The sequence below is a fragment of the Periplaneta americana genome, chromosome 6 (genome assembly GCF_040183065.1).
Source record: "Periplaneta americana isolate PAMFEO1 chromosome 6, P.americana_PAMFEO1_priV1, whole genome shotgun sequence".
Lineage (NCBI taxonomy): Eukaryota > Metazoa > Arthropoda > Insecta > Blattodea > Blattidae > Periplaneta > Periplaneta americana.
Genome location: NC_091122.1, coordinates 118,459,273 through 118,475,038, shown reverse-complemented (window position 1 = coordinate 118,475,038; position 15,766 = coordinate 118,459,273). Strand labels below are relative to the sequence as shown.

The window sequence follows — 15,766 nt, the reverse complement described above, 5'->3', positions numbered from 1 at the left end:
AGATGGTTTATCAACTGACAATAAAATATTATTTTGTAATTTGTGTCAGTGTGCAGTATCATCTACACAAAAGTTCCTGGTGCAACAACACATTACAACTAGTAAACATCAGGCCAACAAACAACTAAATTCCAAGCAGAGACAATTGTTTTTAACACAACCAACAAATCGAATGTAAGATCTGAGTTTAACATCGACCTGTGCCGTTCTCTCATCTCTGCTGATATTCCTCTCTACAAACTAAAGAATAAGGTCTTCAGGGAATTCCTTGAAAAATATACTCAACATACAATCCCGGATGAGTCAACACTTAGGAAGACGTATGCTCCATCCATCTACGATGAGACAATACAGAAGATAAGAGATGAAATTAAAGATAGTTCAATTTGGGTTTCCATTGATGAGACTCCCGACAAAGAAGGTAGACTTGTTGGTAATGTAGTTATCGGTTTGTTAAGTGAACAATATTCTGAACGAATTCTTTTACATTGTGATGTTCTAGAAAAGTGCAATAACAAAACTATAGTTAAACTGTTCAACGAAGCTATGGGTATCCTGTGGCCAAAGGGTATTATGTACGATAATGTGTTATTCTTTATTAGCGATGCTGCCCCTTATATGGTCAAAGCTGGACAAGCATTATCTGTTGTATATCCTAAATTGACTCATTTTACTTGTGTGGCGCATGCATTTCATCGTGTGGCAGAAGTGGTCAGAGACAATTTCCCTAAAGTAGATTTGTTGATTTCATCAGTGAAAAAAGTATTTCTCAAAGCTCCCAGTAGAGTTAACGTGTTGAAAGAAATGTACCCTGAAATTCCATTGCCACCAAAGCCAATTTTAACTAGATGGGGTACATGGCTAGAAGCAGTTGAATATTATGCCGAACATATAGACTCTATTAACAATGTTCTCCTTGCATTGGACTCTGAAGATGCAGTCTCAATTGATACTGCGAAAACAGTTACCTGTGACATAAGTGTGAAGAATGACTTAGCTCACATTCAGCATACATTTTCATGCATCATAAAAACGCTCAAAAGTCTCCAAAATAGGCACCTTTCACTATCTGAAAGTTTTGAAATTATAAATAGTACTGTGGAACAACTGAATCGTGGTAGAGGTAAAGTTGCAGATGCAGTAAGAGCTAAGGTGGACACTGTACTTTCAAAAAACCCTGGATATGAAGAACTACAAAAGGTTGTTGCTGTGATGAGTGGTGAATCAACAGTGAAGATTAACTTGGACTTATCCCCAGCAGACATTGTGAAATTGAATTATGTACCAGTTACTTCTTGTGACGTCGAACGCTCTTTTAGTCAGTATAAATCTATCCTCAGAGACAATAGAAGAAGATTCACTTTTCAGCACTTGAAAGAAATGTTTGTAACCTATTGTTATGGTAACAGACAATAAAAATTGTGTTTTGTTGAAACTACATTGGAAGATAAGGTACGTCCATTATATTTTTTGTTTAGTTTGATTAAAATGTACCAATATTTAACGTACATAGTCATTTTTTTATAATTTTAAGTCCATATTTAATTCCATATTTTGGTAAAAATCCATATTTAATTCCATATTTTGGTAAAAATAACTACATATATATTTACATATTTCATATATTTTTAGTCCATATAAATCCGTTCCCTGATAATAATAATAATAATAATAATAATAATAATAATAATAATAATAATAACAACAACAACAACAATAAACTTGATTATTTAGCAAGAAATCTAGTTAAACTACGATTATAAACAGATGACGAATGCACCATCTATAGAGGGAAATATTAAATCAGTGGTCGTCAGCACTCGCTGAAATGGGTAGAGTGCATGGAGGGTAAGGAACTCTGCTCCGTCGTGCACAAGGGATAGAGAGACAGTGTACCCGCCAGCAGCGACGATTGCACGCTAGGGCTGTGTCTTGTCCGCGGGTAAGAGATGCTAGCCCGAGCGTGCAGTGTTTTGATGACTGCTGTATTAAATCAACATTATTTCTTCCATTGCAAAGGATCAACTACAAAAAGAACTCTGATGCACTTTATTGAGGTAGGAAACAAATTTTGCAGGACCTATACTGTTATTGGAAAGCATGCCACACAGTGTTTAACACAGTCCATTAACAGATCTACATACCATGATAGTTCCCTTTTCCTGCATTCTCTCTGGTGTGTCATGAAGGTCCGCAAAATGTACTGCCACCTGATGGTACATGGGCGTGAGGAACTTTTCTCGGTCACTGATCTGTCTTTCTAACAGTGCCTTCTGTTCTGGTGAAGAATTCGGTGACTGCAATTCGGCTTTTGTTGACAAGATTACAGGGTCCACCCTGTGCATTGTCTTCACCAAATCCTTGGCTCGGAACTTGATTTCCACAATACCTTCAGGCTCCAGCACTCCGCCTCTATAAACAGTAAATGTTCATTAAGTATAGTGACAACAAACATATTTTTAATCTATTATGTATGGAATTCGGCAGTTATTCAGATTGGGTTGGGTGAAACAAATCCAAAGCAGACGAAGTAGAACAACAAATCTCAGTGAGCTATAAAAGACTGTGATTTTCACTGGACTCCTTCCCGTTGAGAAGCAAGGCAGAAAATAATGTGACAAAGCTAGGTGCTTAAATTCTAGACATTTCTATGAAACGTGTCCTACAAATCTTCATATATTAAGTAATGAAAAACAAATTTAATAAATGAAAACTGAATAAAAGTACAAATTAGACAAACATATTTATTATCAAATTCAGTAACAAATTATATGATAATATGAAAACAATTAAATAATAATCAGATGACATTAGTAATCAAAACAGATTAGGACAAACTATATTTACAGTCATTTTGTTAATCGTCAACCTCAAATAATCGCAGATCGGAACCCATGTTCTTTGATTTTTTTTAAGTAGGTTATTTTACGACGCTTTATCAACAGCTTAAGTTATTTAGAGTCTGAAAGAGGTGAAGGTGATAATGTCGGTGAAATGAGTCTGGGGTCCAGCACCGAAAGTTACCCAGCATTTGCTCATATTGAGTTGAGGGAAAACCCCGGAAAAAACCTCAACCAGGTAACTTTCCCCGACTGGGAATCGAACCCGGGCCACATGGTTTCGCGGCCAGACGCACTAATTGTTACTCCACAGGTGTGAACCCCTTGTTCTTCAATGTTAAGACTTCACCTAACACTACAATTTGATTGAATCAGTGGGCATCAATACACCATGGAGCGTGTGTTAATGAGATTGCAGACACAATAGCAAAGAAGAGAACTAAAAGAGAACAACTAGAAATAAAAATATTCTATATTATACGTCATAAATTTAAAATTTGAGGAAAATTTGAAATTAAAATTGCTAAAAATGCAGCAATTGAAAGTACGAAAAGCCACTATACAATCCAAATTTAATCCCTATACATTCCAGATCAGCAGTTACAACATTCAGATCTGTGGCTGAAATGATTGCCTTACAAACTTTTACGTAAATTGAGAAACGATTACAATGATTTATTACTGATGGTTTTAATTACATATAAATTTTATTTTCTCTGTAGTAAAATTTAGGAGATATTGTTCCCAGTGGAATGTCAATATCTTACATCATTTGCCTCTTTGTATTCACTGAGTGTGGCAACAATGTTACAAATTTTTCCTTCGACAAATTCATATGCGATTTTCTGATACTCTATCCAATTCCCCAATTGATTTTACATCGTCCCTGTGTCTGCTTAGGCGCATAACACTATGTACAGACTCAGTAAGACCCTTCAAAGGCAATTCTAGTTCCATTACTTGTAGTTATAGCTTTACACTTTCGGTATGTTTTGTCTTACCTTTGCGTCTGTAACACAGGAAACTGTCTAAGTGCAGAAAGCTTTCTTTGCTATAAGAAATTATCACTTCAGCCATGTATGAATATTCTTTTACACTTCCAAAGTTTCTCAGCCACGAGAAGTTACCACTTCAGCCATGTATGAATGTTGTATAGTCATGGAAACTGGCAACAATGCTAACAAGCAAGAAATGTAGATTTAAGAAAGAATAGTTGGAAGTAGAGGTGTTGTGAAACTATTGCTAATTGGAAGTGGATGTGTGGGAAAAATTAGTTGGGAAACTAAGATTTGGAACTAGAGGTACTGTGAAACTACTGTGGATTGGAACTAGAGGCTTGGAAAAAGTGCCCCTTACGAGTTAATGCTTTATTTCCAAGAACTCAGCATTAGTTAACAACAGCTGAACTAAAAATATTTATAATAATTATAGTGCAATTAAATAATTACTAGAGCTTGGACATCGGCCTTTTTTTTCTATTTTACTAATGTATACATAAGTTAGGGCTAGTCTGATTAATTGAAATGTGTCTCAGTGAAACGTACAGCAGAGTCCGTATTGGCCAGTTTTTGTCAGATACTTTTTCAATTCACTGTGGGCTAAAGCAAGGAGATGCACTATCACCTTTATTTCTTAACTTTGCTCTAGAATATGCCATTAGGAAAGTCCAGGATAACAGAGAGGGTTTGGAATTGAACGTGTTATATCAGCTCCTTGTTTATGCAGATGACATGACTATGTTAGGAGAAAATCCACAAACTATTAGGAAAAACACGGAAATTTTAATTGAAGCAAGTAAAGAGATAGGTTTGAAAGTCATCATCATCATCATCATCTTCCTAACAAGTATTAGGCCAAGTGGCCTGTTACGGTCTCAAACTAGAATTTTCAGTCCATCTCTTCTTTGGACGGCCTAGAGATCTTTTGCCATATGAATGGTAATGAAACAGTGCTTTTGGAATTCTGCATCGATTCATTCATTCGAGATGACCCTTCCGCTGAAGTTGATATTTGCTGACGAACTGTATAATGGGTTCTATTTGAAGTTCTTGCATTATGTCCTTATTTTTTTTATGATCCCAGCAAGTATATCCAGCTGTTGCTCTCATAAACCTCATCTCACTTGCTGTTATTCTACTGACATCTTTATTCTTCACAGTCCACGCTTCACTACTATAGCTTAATACTGGCTGTGCTAAGGTTTTATACAAGCCTATTCTTGTGTGTCTTTGTACTAGTGAAGGTTTCATGATTTTATTAATGATCCCCATTGTTTTATTATATTTACATATTTTTTCAGCAATATCTACTTCATCATAAGGTGATAGTGTATAGCCAAGGTAAATGAAGGTATTTACTCTTTCTATTATTTTATTATTCAAACAGATTTTACTTGGTACAGGGAATTTCCCACAAAATGACATGATTTTCGATTTTTCAATATTAATTTCCATGTTATATTTTTCACTGACCATATTTAAATTGTGTACTGAATATTGTAAATCATCTTCAGTTGATGCCATGAGAACTAAATCATCAGCGAAAAGTAAAGCATCAAGCTGCAAATTTCGATTAATTGGAATAAATCCATGGCGTGTCTGTCGCCAATCTTGAATGATTCTATATATATATATATATATATATATATATATATATATATATATATATATATATATATATATAATAAACAGAAGTGGTGAAAGGCCACAGCCTTGTCGTACTCCACTATAAATGGGTCGCCACTGTGAAAGTTTATTGTTGCTTCAAATTGCTATGATGGTTGTTTTATATATATTGTAAATATTTTGTATAATCTGTTGAGGCACTTGATCATCTGCCAAAATCTGAAGTAATTTATTCTGATTAACTTTATCAAAAGTCTTTTTAAAGTCAATGAATGCCATATGCGTTTCTAGATTAAATTCTCTATGTTTCTCAATCAGTAATTTCAATGCGAAATATCCATCACAACAGGACCTTCCTCGACGAAAACCATTTTGTTCCTCACTGATAATATTGTCGTAATGCTTATTGAGTTTGTATCAGCGGTATAACTGAAATGTCATATGCAGAGGAAATGCTGTATAGGTGGGAACCCCACCAATTGCACCTCTCTGGGCTAGCAACCCATTGAGCGTCATTTTCACATTGCTTTCAAGTCTCAACAGAAGCCTCGGATGACAAGGATGGATTATAACGATGACGACTCAGGTTTGAAAGTAAATCCCGAAAAAACGAAGTAAATGACTATGTCTCGTGACCAGAATATTGTACGAAATGGAAATATAAAAATTGGAAATTTATTCTTTGAAGAGGTGGAAAAATTCAAATATCTTGGAGCAACAGTGACAAATATAAATGATACTCGGGAGGAAATTAAACACAGAATAAATATGGGAAATACGTGTTATTATTCAGTTGAGAAGCTTTTATCATCCAGTCTGCTCTCAAAAAAGCTGAAAGTTAGAATTTATAAAACAATTATATTACCAGTTGTTCTGTATGGTTGTGAAACTTGGATTCTCATTTTGAGAAAGGAACAGAGGTTAAGGGTGTTTGAGAATAAAGTGCTTAGGAAAATATTTGGGGCTAAGAGGGATGAAGTTAAAGCAGAATGGAGAAATTTACACAACGCAGAACTGCATGCACTTTATTCTTCACCTGACATAATTAGGAACATTAAATCCAGACGTCTGAAATGGGCAGGACATGTAGCACATATGGATGAATCTAGAAATGCATATAGTGTGTTAGTTGGGAGGCCGGATAGAATAAGACCTTTGGGGAGACCGAGACATAGATGAGAAGATAATATTAAAATGGATTTAAGGGAGGTGGGATATGATGGTAGAGACTGGATTAATCTTGCTCAGGATAGGAACTGATGGCACGCTTATGTGAGGGCGGCAATGAAACTCTGGGTTCCTTAAAAGCCATTTGTATAAATACATAAGTTAGGGAACTTAATTCAAAATCCGTTTTAACTCATTTAAAAGAGCCTCACCTAGTTTTATAGTGTCTATTTTAGGGATAATAGCCTATTTTAGCAATGTTGGCCAGGGACAACTGTACTGTTACTCGCCTGCTCTCTGGATCAGCATACATCTCCATGTGTCGTGGATTTATGGTAGTATCAACAACAGCCCAAGCCCCACCTCGCAGCTCTCCATTCGGTGGAATGTATATCAGGATGGGCTGGTTGTAGTCATGTAGTCCGTCCACTATGTAGGCCCCAAACTTCATTATCTGCTCGTACATGTCTGTACACAACAGTTGCATGTTACTAATATACACACAATACAACCATTATTACACCGGAAGGAAATTATAGAAAGCTTACCTTTCATTCCACCTGAAAATCCTCTCCAGTTGGCGAAGATTATGAGTGGTAGGTCCTCGTGGCAGAAGTCTTGGATAGCTTGAGCAGTCTTGTAGGCAGAGTCAGGGAACCAGACCTGCCCCGCTTGTGACACAGTCTGTGGAAAGCAATAACAATTATATTTCTCTTATGTGTCTCAGCATATAATTAAAATGTTACAATAAACTCTCAATTCTTCATGACCAGATTGTTTGATTTGCAAGTTATTCATTTATGAATTTTCCTTTCTCTTTTTACTTGCAATGTGAACAATGTGTTCTGTAGTAGTGAATTTCTTAAATAAATAAATTAAGCCTATTAGGCCTATTATATAATACCACAGTTTAGTATATACAGTTGCGAAGCTCAATACTTACTAAATATGCAAACATAGACAGTTGAAATATGCATCAACAGATAGTTGCTCACCACCAGGATCGCTACTATCGCCTCATCACAGACACTTTCCCTAGCAGATGATAAAATGTATTGTACTTTTGATATCGTGTTCTTTTGAAAAGTTAACACCTTCCTTCCACTATTGAAATAAGAAATACATAAGGTTTATATATTATTTTCATAAAGTATATATTATATTTTATAAACTCACCTTCCTGGATCTTTCGGAAGAAGGATAACTCTGACCTCTTTTTCTTAGAATTTACATTACTACAAACGTCTCCTTGTCCCATATTATTATTGAAATTACTGTATTTTTAGCCATTTACAGTTATTACAACCGATAACGAACATTTTACAGTTTACACAACTTTTCACAACAATGCGAAATACGGCACAGTCAATGCCTTTTCGATCTAGACCAGGCCGTAATATATGTTCAGGTTTTCTATTGCAGTGTATGGAGCTCAGTGAATTATTATATTATAACTTTATTACATATCATAGCTAAGTTTTATTTAGTGTAATGTATCCATAAGTTCCCTTTACTTCTTGTTGCGTAATAGCCTGTGTGGAAGAAATAATTACAAAACTGTGTTATTTTAATGTGAATAGAATTTTACATATTAACATAATCTTTTCGCATCAACATTTTAAGTTTAGAATGGAAGCTATTTTGAGGTTTAATAAAAAAGAATTTATATTGTGATTTAATATAGCACATCTACCTTCCTTAATAAAGACAGAAAATTTATCATACCACTCCTATGAAATTAGTGTATGTACGATTGTTATTCGTCTCTTAGGTAGTAGAATTCAATACTCAATTGTAGTATTAAAATATAGACAAATTGAATGTGCGGAGTATCATACATGACGTTATGCTTAATTATAATGTATAATTGCGAATTTAGGAATATAAGATATAGTAAACATAATCTATAATATGTCCATATGGATGGCAGGGCATTGGAGACCACTAAAATTAGACAGAAAGGGGCAATGGGACAGTAAACATAACCTATAATTTCAACATATCTAAATATCCGTGCGGTGCAACTGAAAATTATTGAATCGTGCATAAATGAATGTACAAGAATTTCGCAATATTTAATAGAAATAAAGGCAAGTATTACACATACGAATAACGTAATTTTCACACCAAAAATAATATTTCATCTTAACTCGCAAGTGATTTATGTCTGAAGTGTCTCATAATCATTGTTTTAAATTTTATTAATGCAATTACACTGCATTTTAGAGAAATATATGTTACTCTTTATGCATTCCAACTAATTTATATGGTTGAAACGCCACCCTTCATGATCAGGTTAAGCCAGTTACATGGTCTCCCTTACGGCCTGTATTAAATCACGATGGCAGTGACAGTCTATTGTTCTTAGTACTCACAGCGCTCCAAGCATCTAGCAACTATCGCGAGATTTGCAAAAAATCATCCCAAGCTTCGCAACTGTATATACTAAACTGTGATAATACTGTATATTGAATTTATTAACATAGTGTTATATTTACTCTGTAATTTGCCAATTATAGCTACATTTTACATTTTTGGCTATGATATCTATACTTAACTGTTTTTAATTTATTTTTATTTGGTATTTTTCATTTATATCTACATCTGCGTCTTTTATTTAGGTAGTAGGCTATTTGCTTTTTATTTTTTTTTAATTTTTAATTTGTAATTACACTTGTATCTTGCATTTGTATCTGTTTATCTCTTTTTTCATGTTACATGCAATTCTATGTTTTTTTTTTAAACAAATATCTGTACTGTCAATTGTAATTGGGGCTTCGGCCTAACAAACAAACAAACAAACAAATAAATAAATAAATAAATAAATAAATAAATAAATAAATAAATAAATAAATAAATAAATAAATAAATAAATAAATAAATAACTAAATAAATAATATTCTTAATATAAAGCAACATAATGTAATAAATCCAGTGACACAATACAATATTGTTAACATTCAATTTATGACAATAGGCTGCAATTACGATTTACTTGGAACCAAGATCAAGCACCATTTAAATTGCTATAGGTAAATTGGAAAGACAAAAAAATTAGTCAATAGGTGGAAAAACTCGGAGTTCTTTATAAAGTTCTTTTTTTCAATTCTACCAGGTTTCACATATCTTATCATGGTTGGAAAACAGAAGAAAATGGTTATAATAAAGAAAATTGAGAAATTTGAGAAAAAAGAATCGGCCACTAACGTGAAAACAGATTATGGCAATGGAGTAAATTTACTTAAATTGTACCATCTGTTTCTTTTAAAAAATTCATGTAACTTTTCATTAATTCTGATAAACAAAAGAAAAATTGAGACAGCAGAGATGAGGTGCCATATCTTGTTCAAAAACAGGATAGGGACCGATGGCAAGCTTATGTGAGCGTGACAATGAACTTGTGAGTTCCTTAAAAGCCATAAGTAAGTAAGTATAGGTTGAAAATTCGTGCGCTCAATAATTCAAAACACAAACTGAATAACTTCAATTTTTATATTGAAGTGTGTATGGTAAGAAGACCTAATTAGATTTTGCTTTATATGGACGTATGTGGAGATTTTGGGGTCCAAAACTGAATTCATAATGTGACTGTGTACTTAATATTCGTTAGTCTAAAGGCTTATAAGAATGAAAATGAAAGTGACTGTCTCTTAGCTGTAAGAAAAGAGAAGATCGTGCAATACTACTGTTCCTTTGCAGACATAATGTACCTTAGCCTCTGAATCAAGATTTGCAGGATCAGCTGGGAGATTCAGCTCCACTGTTCGAGTCTCCACAGCTATGACTCCAACAGGAATGCCACCAAGACGGGCACGGCCACACACGACAGTCTGTGCCCATGGTTGCATGATTTCATCCCACGATCCACGATCAAAAAATCCACTCTCCCATTCGTCGGAATTACCTGCAACAACAGAAAGGTAAGTATTAAAATATTTGGAGAGATACATGGGAGTATACAGAAAGAAATGCCAATGTTAAAAAAATATTGCACATCGGTTTCTTGGTAAAAGTGACCAAGTCACATTCCAAGGCTTCCAAGCATTATATGAAAATTTAAGACATAATTTTAAAATTAAAAACCAATAATATAGCACATTTACCTTCAAAATAACTTATTACTAACATCTAAAGAAGTACAGTTATCTTTGGATGGATCATTAAACCTTTAAAAGCCTTTTCCCAACAATTTTGCATTTTGGACTTGGTCACTTTTACCAAGAAACTGACTATGTAAGTTCACTGCACCAATAGTTAACATACTGTAGTCAATTTGAGCACGCACCCACAGTCTTCTAGTTTAGACCAAGGTGTTTCCTTTATACAAAATGTACTATTAAAATACCGTATTTACTAGCGTAAAAGATGCACTTTTTTCCATAATTTTTGGATTAAAAATCCAGGGTGCATATTATATGAGCCGTTCAGAGCAGAAGTGGTGTAAGTCAAAAATGGGTAATGAGGGTTAAAGTAAACATTCTGTAAAATACAGCGCGAAGTAGCAATTAATATTCACTTTATTTCAACTATTAGTAGTCAGTGGATAGCAAGAAGGACATATTAATTGCTACTTTTTGCTGTATGTTACAGAATTTTTACTTTAAACCTCATTACCCAATTTTGACTTACACCACGTTTGCTCTGAACGACTCATATATGAAGAAAACATTTTAGGGAAAAAATCATGAGTATCTGACATTCCACGAGATAATCACAGCTTGTTTCGACATCGAACATTCAAGTAATATTGAAAATGATCTATTGTACGACTTCGACAGCATTGATATATTGAATGCTTACAAGCTGTAATACTGTAAAGTGTGTAACATACGAAATTAATAAAAAATGCAGCACAGTAGGCTATAATCTAAATCATCGTTCTTGTTTATGAGCTTATCACAGAAGTAACAAATTCTGAATCACAAATATCCTATCTAAGAGCAGCAATTCAACACTGCCATACCAGCAGAGTCTATGAGGTCTTCATCAACCAGACCATATTTGCAGGTATTGGTTACCAACCAACTACTCAAAAGATTTTAGCCAATATATTTATAAATTTACACTTCATTTTAGAAATATATCATGGTACCGGTATATTGAATGTGTCACTAATGTCGCTATGGCAGAAAATGATTCAAGTCAAGCCCTATGTCAAGCTAATCTTGGCAATGATTACGGTAATCACTTTATTTAACGTCTGCCTTCAACTACAGAAGTCAATTATGGAATAAGTTAGAATAAGAGCAGCAGAAATAAAAATACCATGGGCAAATGCGGGGGAGGAGACAAATTGAAACAAGCTGATGTATACACATAGGATAACTGAATGGCACTGTACTTACTTGGGCTCTGTCGACCTGCTAGCATCCACCTGGGATCATAAGGAGCTTTTGTTGGCATGTAACCTACTTCTCGGTCCAGAGGGTCAACTGGATTTATAAAAGGCACTGGAGACAATTTGTCCTAAGGGAAAGGTATTCATAAATTAATACTTGAGAAGTGTCTGGCTATCAAGCACTATGACAACACATCTTAATGTAGAACACAGTAGTGAAGGCTTCGTATCTTACAAACCACTTGAAAAGGAAAGTAGATGAAGAGAGAAATAAAAACAATTCCAAGACTTATTACATTACATTTTTCTTCATAATAAACATCAAGTAAAATAATGAGCAAATCAAATCTCTGAATTTATATTATAAAATTCGATGTATACCAACAATAATGAAGATTATGTACATGGATCAAATTCAGTGGATATATGATTATCACTGCGATATTACTTACAGTCTGTATGGTCAATCTTGTCATTTGTTCTCATAACTTCAAAATATATTTCTCGAATTATATATACAGTAAAACCCCGTTTTAACATTCCCGTTTTTAAGGAATAATTTGTTAAGTCCTAGCCAAATTGCCATAAGAATAATGTAATTAATTTCAGTTTTTAAGAAAATCCCACTTTTAAGGAATACCGGTACTTTTCAAGTAATTTTGTGATAATGAAGCTCGAAATATCGACTCTACTTTCAATAATCAACAGTACCGGCATATTTGATAGTGCATCTCAAATTATAATAATGTGGCATCGTGCAGCACCATTATTCTTTATGGTCTAGCTTTGCATTGATTTCACAGAGTGGTTGCTTTGCTTGTTTTGTTCTTTCGAGTTGTGTGGATCCTGTATCCAAGTTTTTTTTTTTTTTTTTTATAAATCCTTCAGAGATCTGTTATAAAGGGGTTCTACTGTTACGGTAATAAATCAAACTATATACTGTATGTTATGTGTGTGTGGCATGAAGATTCTTGCACTTGTGTAATTTTCACTTGTGCAAGAATGTTCCACTTTACACGCAATTTGTTTAAGTAACAATTATGTTACAAAACTGTACATTACCAGTACTGGTACACATAGGTCTACATTGTAGAAAACAAAAAAAGTAAGGTTATCGAAGTTAAGCATTGAATACTAACATGAAAACGATTTCTTCGTGAAGTAATCATTGCCACAAAACAAAATATGTTAACCTCAAAAATGGAAAATATTAACAAAATATGCATTTTCTTATAAAAAAGGTGAAATGTTTGGTAAAATATAATTTTGTTCATTGAAATATGCATCTGTATACACAAAGGAATGCTGTAAAATCATTGACTAACAAGACTTAATTCTTTAAGAATGTCTCTTTTACCGATTTAGAACGTTAAATGCAACATGTAGTTTATATATAAATTTTGAATTTATTAGTAAGTAATGAATTTTTTCCTTACCTTAGGAATATATGAGAGCCATTTCAATATAGTGTAGATGCCATCTAGATCTCGAACATCTGTCTTGTGGGAGATGCCATTATTGTACATGATTTGAATACCACCCAGCTGATTATTTGACGCATACACTTCTCTTCCGAGGAGCTGGAATGTAATAACGAAACATTTCATACACAATAATTAAGCATACCGGGATATGTGATTTTAATAAATTTCAATCCTTGTGTTTAATGCTATGACCACATGAACAATATAATATTAAGTATTTGCACAGAGGTAACTTCGTTTCTAAATGTCTAAGATGAATACTTCGAGAGTAACATTTAATTCTGTAGAGATAAACTATCGTAGTTTCTCAAATACTCCATGCACTTTTTTCTCAAAATATACAAGTAAAAAACACGGGTGCACAGCTTATTTGGAATGAAATTTTCCTCCAGCCCAACTCCTAAGGTGGTAGCACATGCCATTATCTTTTTGTACAGTTATTTGAATTGTTAACATTGCAATTTGAATTAGCAATACATGTGTCAGAATCAGGTTCAAGTGTGGTAAGTGTATAGTTTGTGAATCTCATATTTTAAATTCTGAAAATGAGTACCACTAAATGTATGAACCTTTACTAGCAGTGGAAAACTTAAAATTGTCAAAGATGCAGAGGAACATGGAAATCGTGCTACAGCCTGTAAAATTTGATGTAAGTGAAAGTTGCATCAGAGACTGGAGGAGCCTATTCCAAAATAAAATGATTGTTAACCGAACTGTATTTTGTTTTTAATAATGATAATTATTTTAAATTTGTTGTGAATACATTTTGTAGAATAGAAAGTTTTTTTTTTTCTTTCCCTTTCAGAAGTGGAGTGTGCGGTTTATTCGAGGGTGTAGGTTATTCGAGAAAATACAATAATATAGTACGGTATTTATTTCTGGAATGAGGGGTGACTGAGGGGAATAACCATCACCTGCAATGGTTAACTGTAAATCTGACAGAAGTGTACAATATTCCCCCTTCCAGAGAGAAATAAATATTATAGCAAGGTAATAATTATTACTTCTTGACTTCTCATCATCACTTGCATTCATTTCTTCAAAAACAAAATTGTAGTTGCGATACCATACATTTTAAGTTAGTGTGACCTGCAGAATACTTACTTATTGTGCTTACTTTAGCTCCGTGATGATAATGATGAAGAAGAAGAAACATAGGTAACACCAAGGTAGAATAAAAAAAAAGTACTGCCATAATCTATTGAAAGTCTGTACAACATCATCTTTGTCCATCAAAAATTTCACTTAAACTGAACTTCATCAGACCGTTCATTTTAAATTATTGGTCAAATATATAATGAGAAGATATGTACAATTTATTTCAGACAGCACTGTTTATTAACAAATGTTAGTTATTTGCTTTAGTTTCACAACAGCTGTAACTAATATCACCACTCTGAGGAATATGAAAACAAACACAGTTCACTGTTACCTTGTTAAGAGCACTGTATCCAGTAAGGATGATGTGTGAATTCTCTATCTGGATTACTCTCTGTCCGAGTCGAACAAGATAGGAACCAATACCGATAGCTCGACAGGTCACCATGGAAATGGTCACCACTTCTTTGTATGCCTGTGATGTCTCACCAGCTATCATCCCAGCATAGCGCAAATTCTCCACTCCAAGCCCATCATCCTTCCCTGCAATTAATTGACTGAACTTAAGAAAATATAACTGTGACTTCTCATGCACTGCAGTTAAAGTTATAATAATCCATTATGAAACATCCTAAAAGCCTGGAGTTAAATAAATTACATCACTGATGACAGACTTTCGTATTGAAATAAATACATACAGGCAAATATGTAAAACAATGAAACGCATATTAATAGATGAAGCACGCAAAGAAATACTTCTTAAATTTTATAAAGTGACAGTCAATCCAACTTTGATTTTATGGCTCCAAAAATTCAAAGAAAAAAGTTTAGAATAACCCAGATTGCAAAAATTGGTTATCAGAGCAGTAGCAATTTCAATCTACTGGACGAAAAATCAAATTAAGATTAATAACACACATATATACAGAATGTAAACGACATGAACTGCTAAAAAGATACTGGTGCTAGGGTATAAATAACTGAAGGAAAAAATTAAATAGTGTTTTTATGTAACTGTCAAGGTTATCCCAGGAAAAAATGTGTTTTGAAATTCTAACTTTTTTTGAAAAAGAAAATAGACGATCATTACTTACTCTGCCCAATACTCCTGATCACATGTATATAACAGATTGGCCATCCCCATGTTAAAAACGGTAACATGTGGAAAAGAACAACCACCAGGATCGCCACCGTTGATTAAGAACGACTGCTAAA

The 15,766-nt window shown here is 33.8% G+C and overlaps 1 protein-coding gene across 8 annotated transcripts in view; it reads right to left on the bottom strand.

Moving 5' to 3' along the window:
• The window catches only part of ACC (acetyl-CoA carboxylase), a 230,243-nt gene that overhangs the window by 13,676 nt on the left and 200,801 nt on the right, over positions 1-15,766 (bottom strand). For all 8 annotated transcript variants that reach the window (XM_069828828.1, XM_069828829.1, XM_069828826.1 and 5 more), the window contains 7 exons: positions 14,886-15,094; positions 13,406-13,549; positions 11,977-12,097; positions 10,342-10,535; positions 7,180-7,315; positions 6,922-7,099; positions 2,145-2,412 (listed from right to left, as the gene is read on the bottom strand). In XM_069828828.1, the coding sequence (XP_069684929.1) occupies positions 2,145-2,412; positions 6,922-7,099; positions 7,180-7,315; positions 10,342-10,535; positions 11,977-12,097; positions 13,406-13,549; positions 14,886-15,094 (1,250 nt within the window). The remainder of the gene's footprint in view (positions 1-2,144; positions 2,413-6,921; positions 7,100-7,179; positions 7,316-10,341; positions 10,536-11,976; positions 12,098-13,405; positions 13,550-14,885; positions 15,095-15,766) is intronic.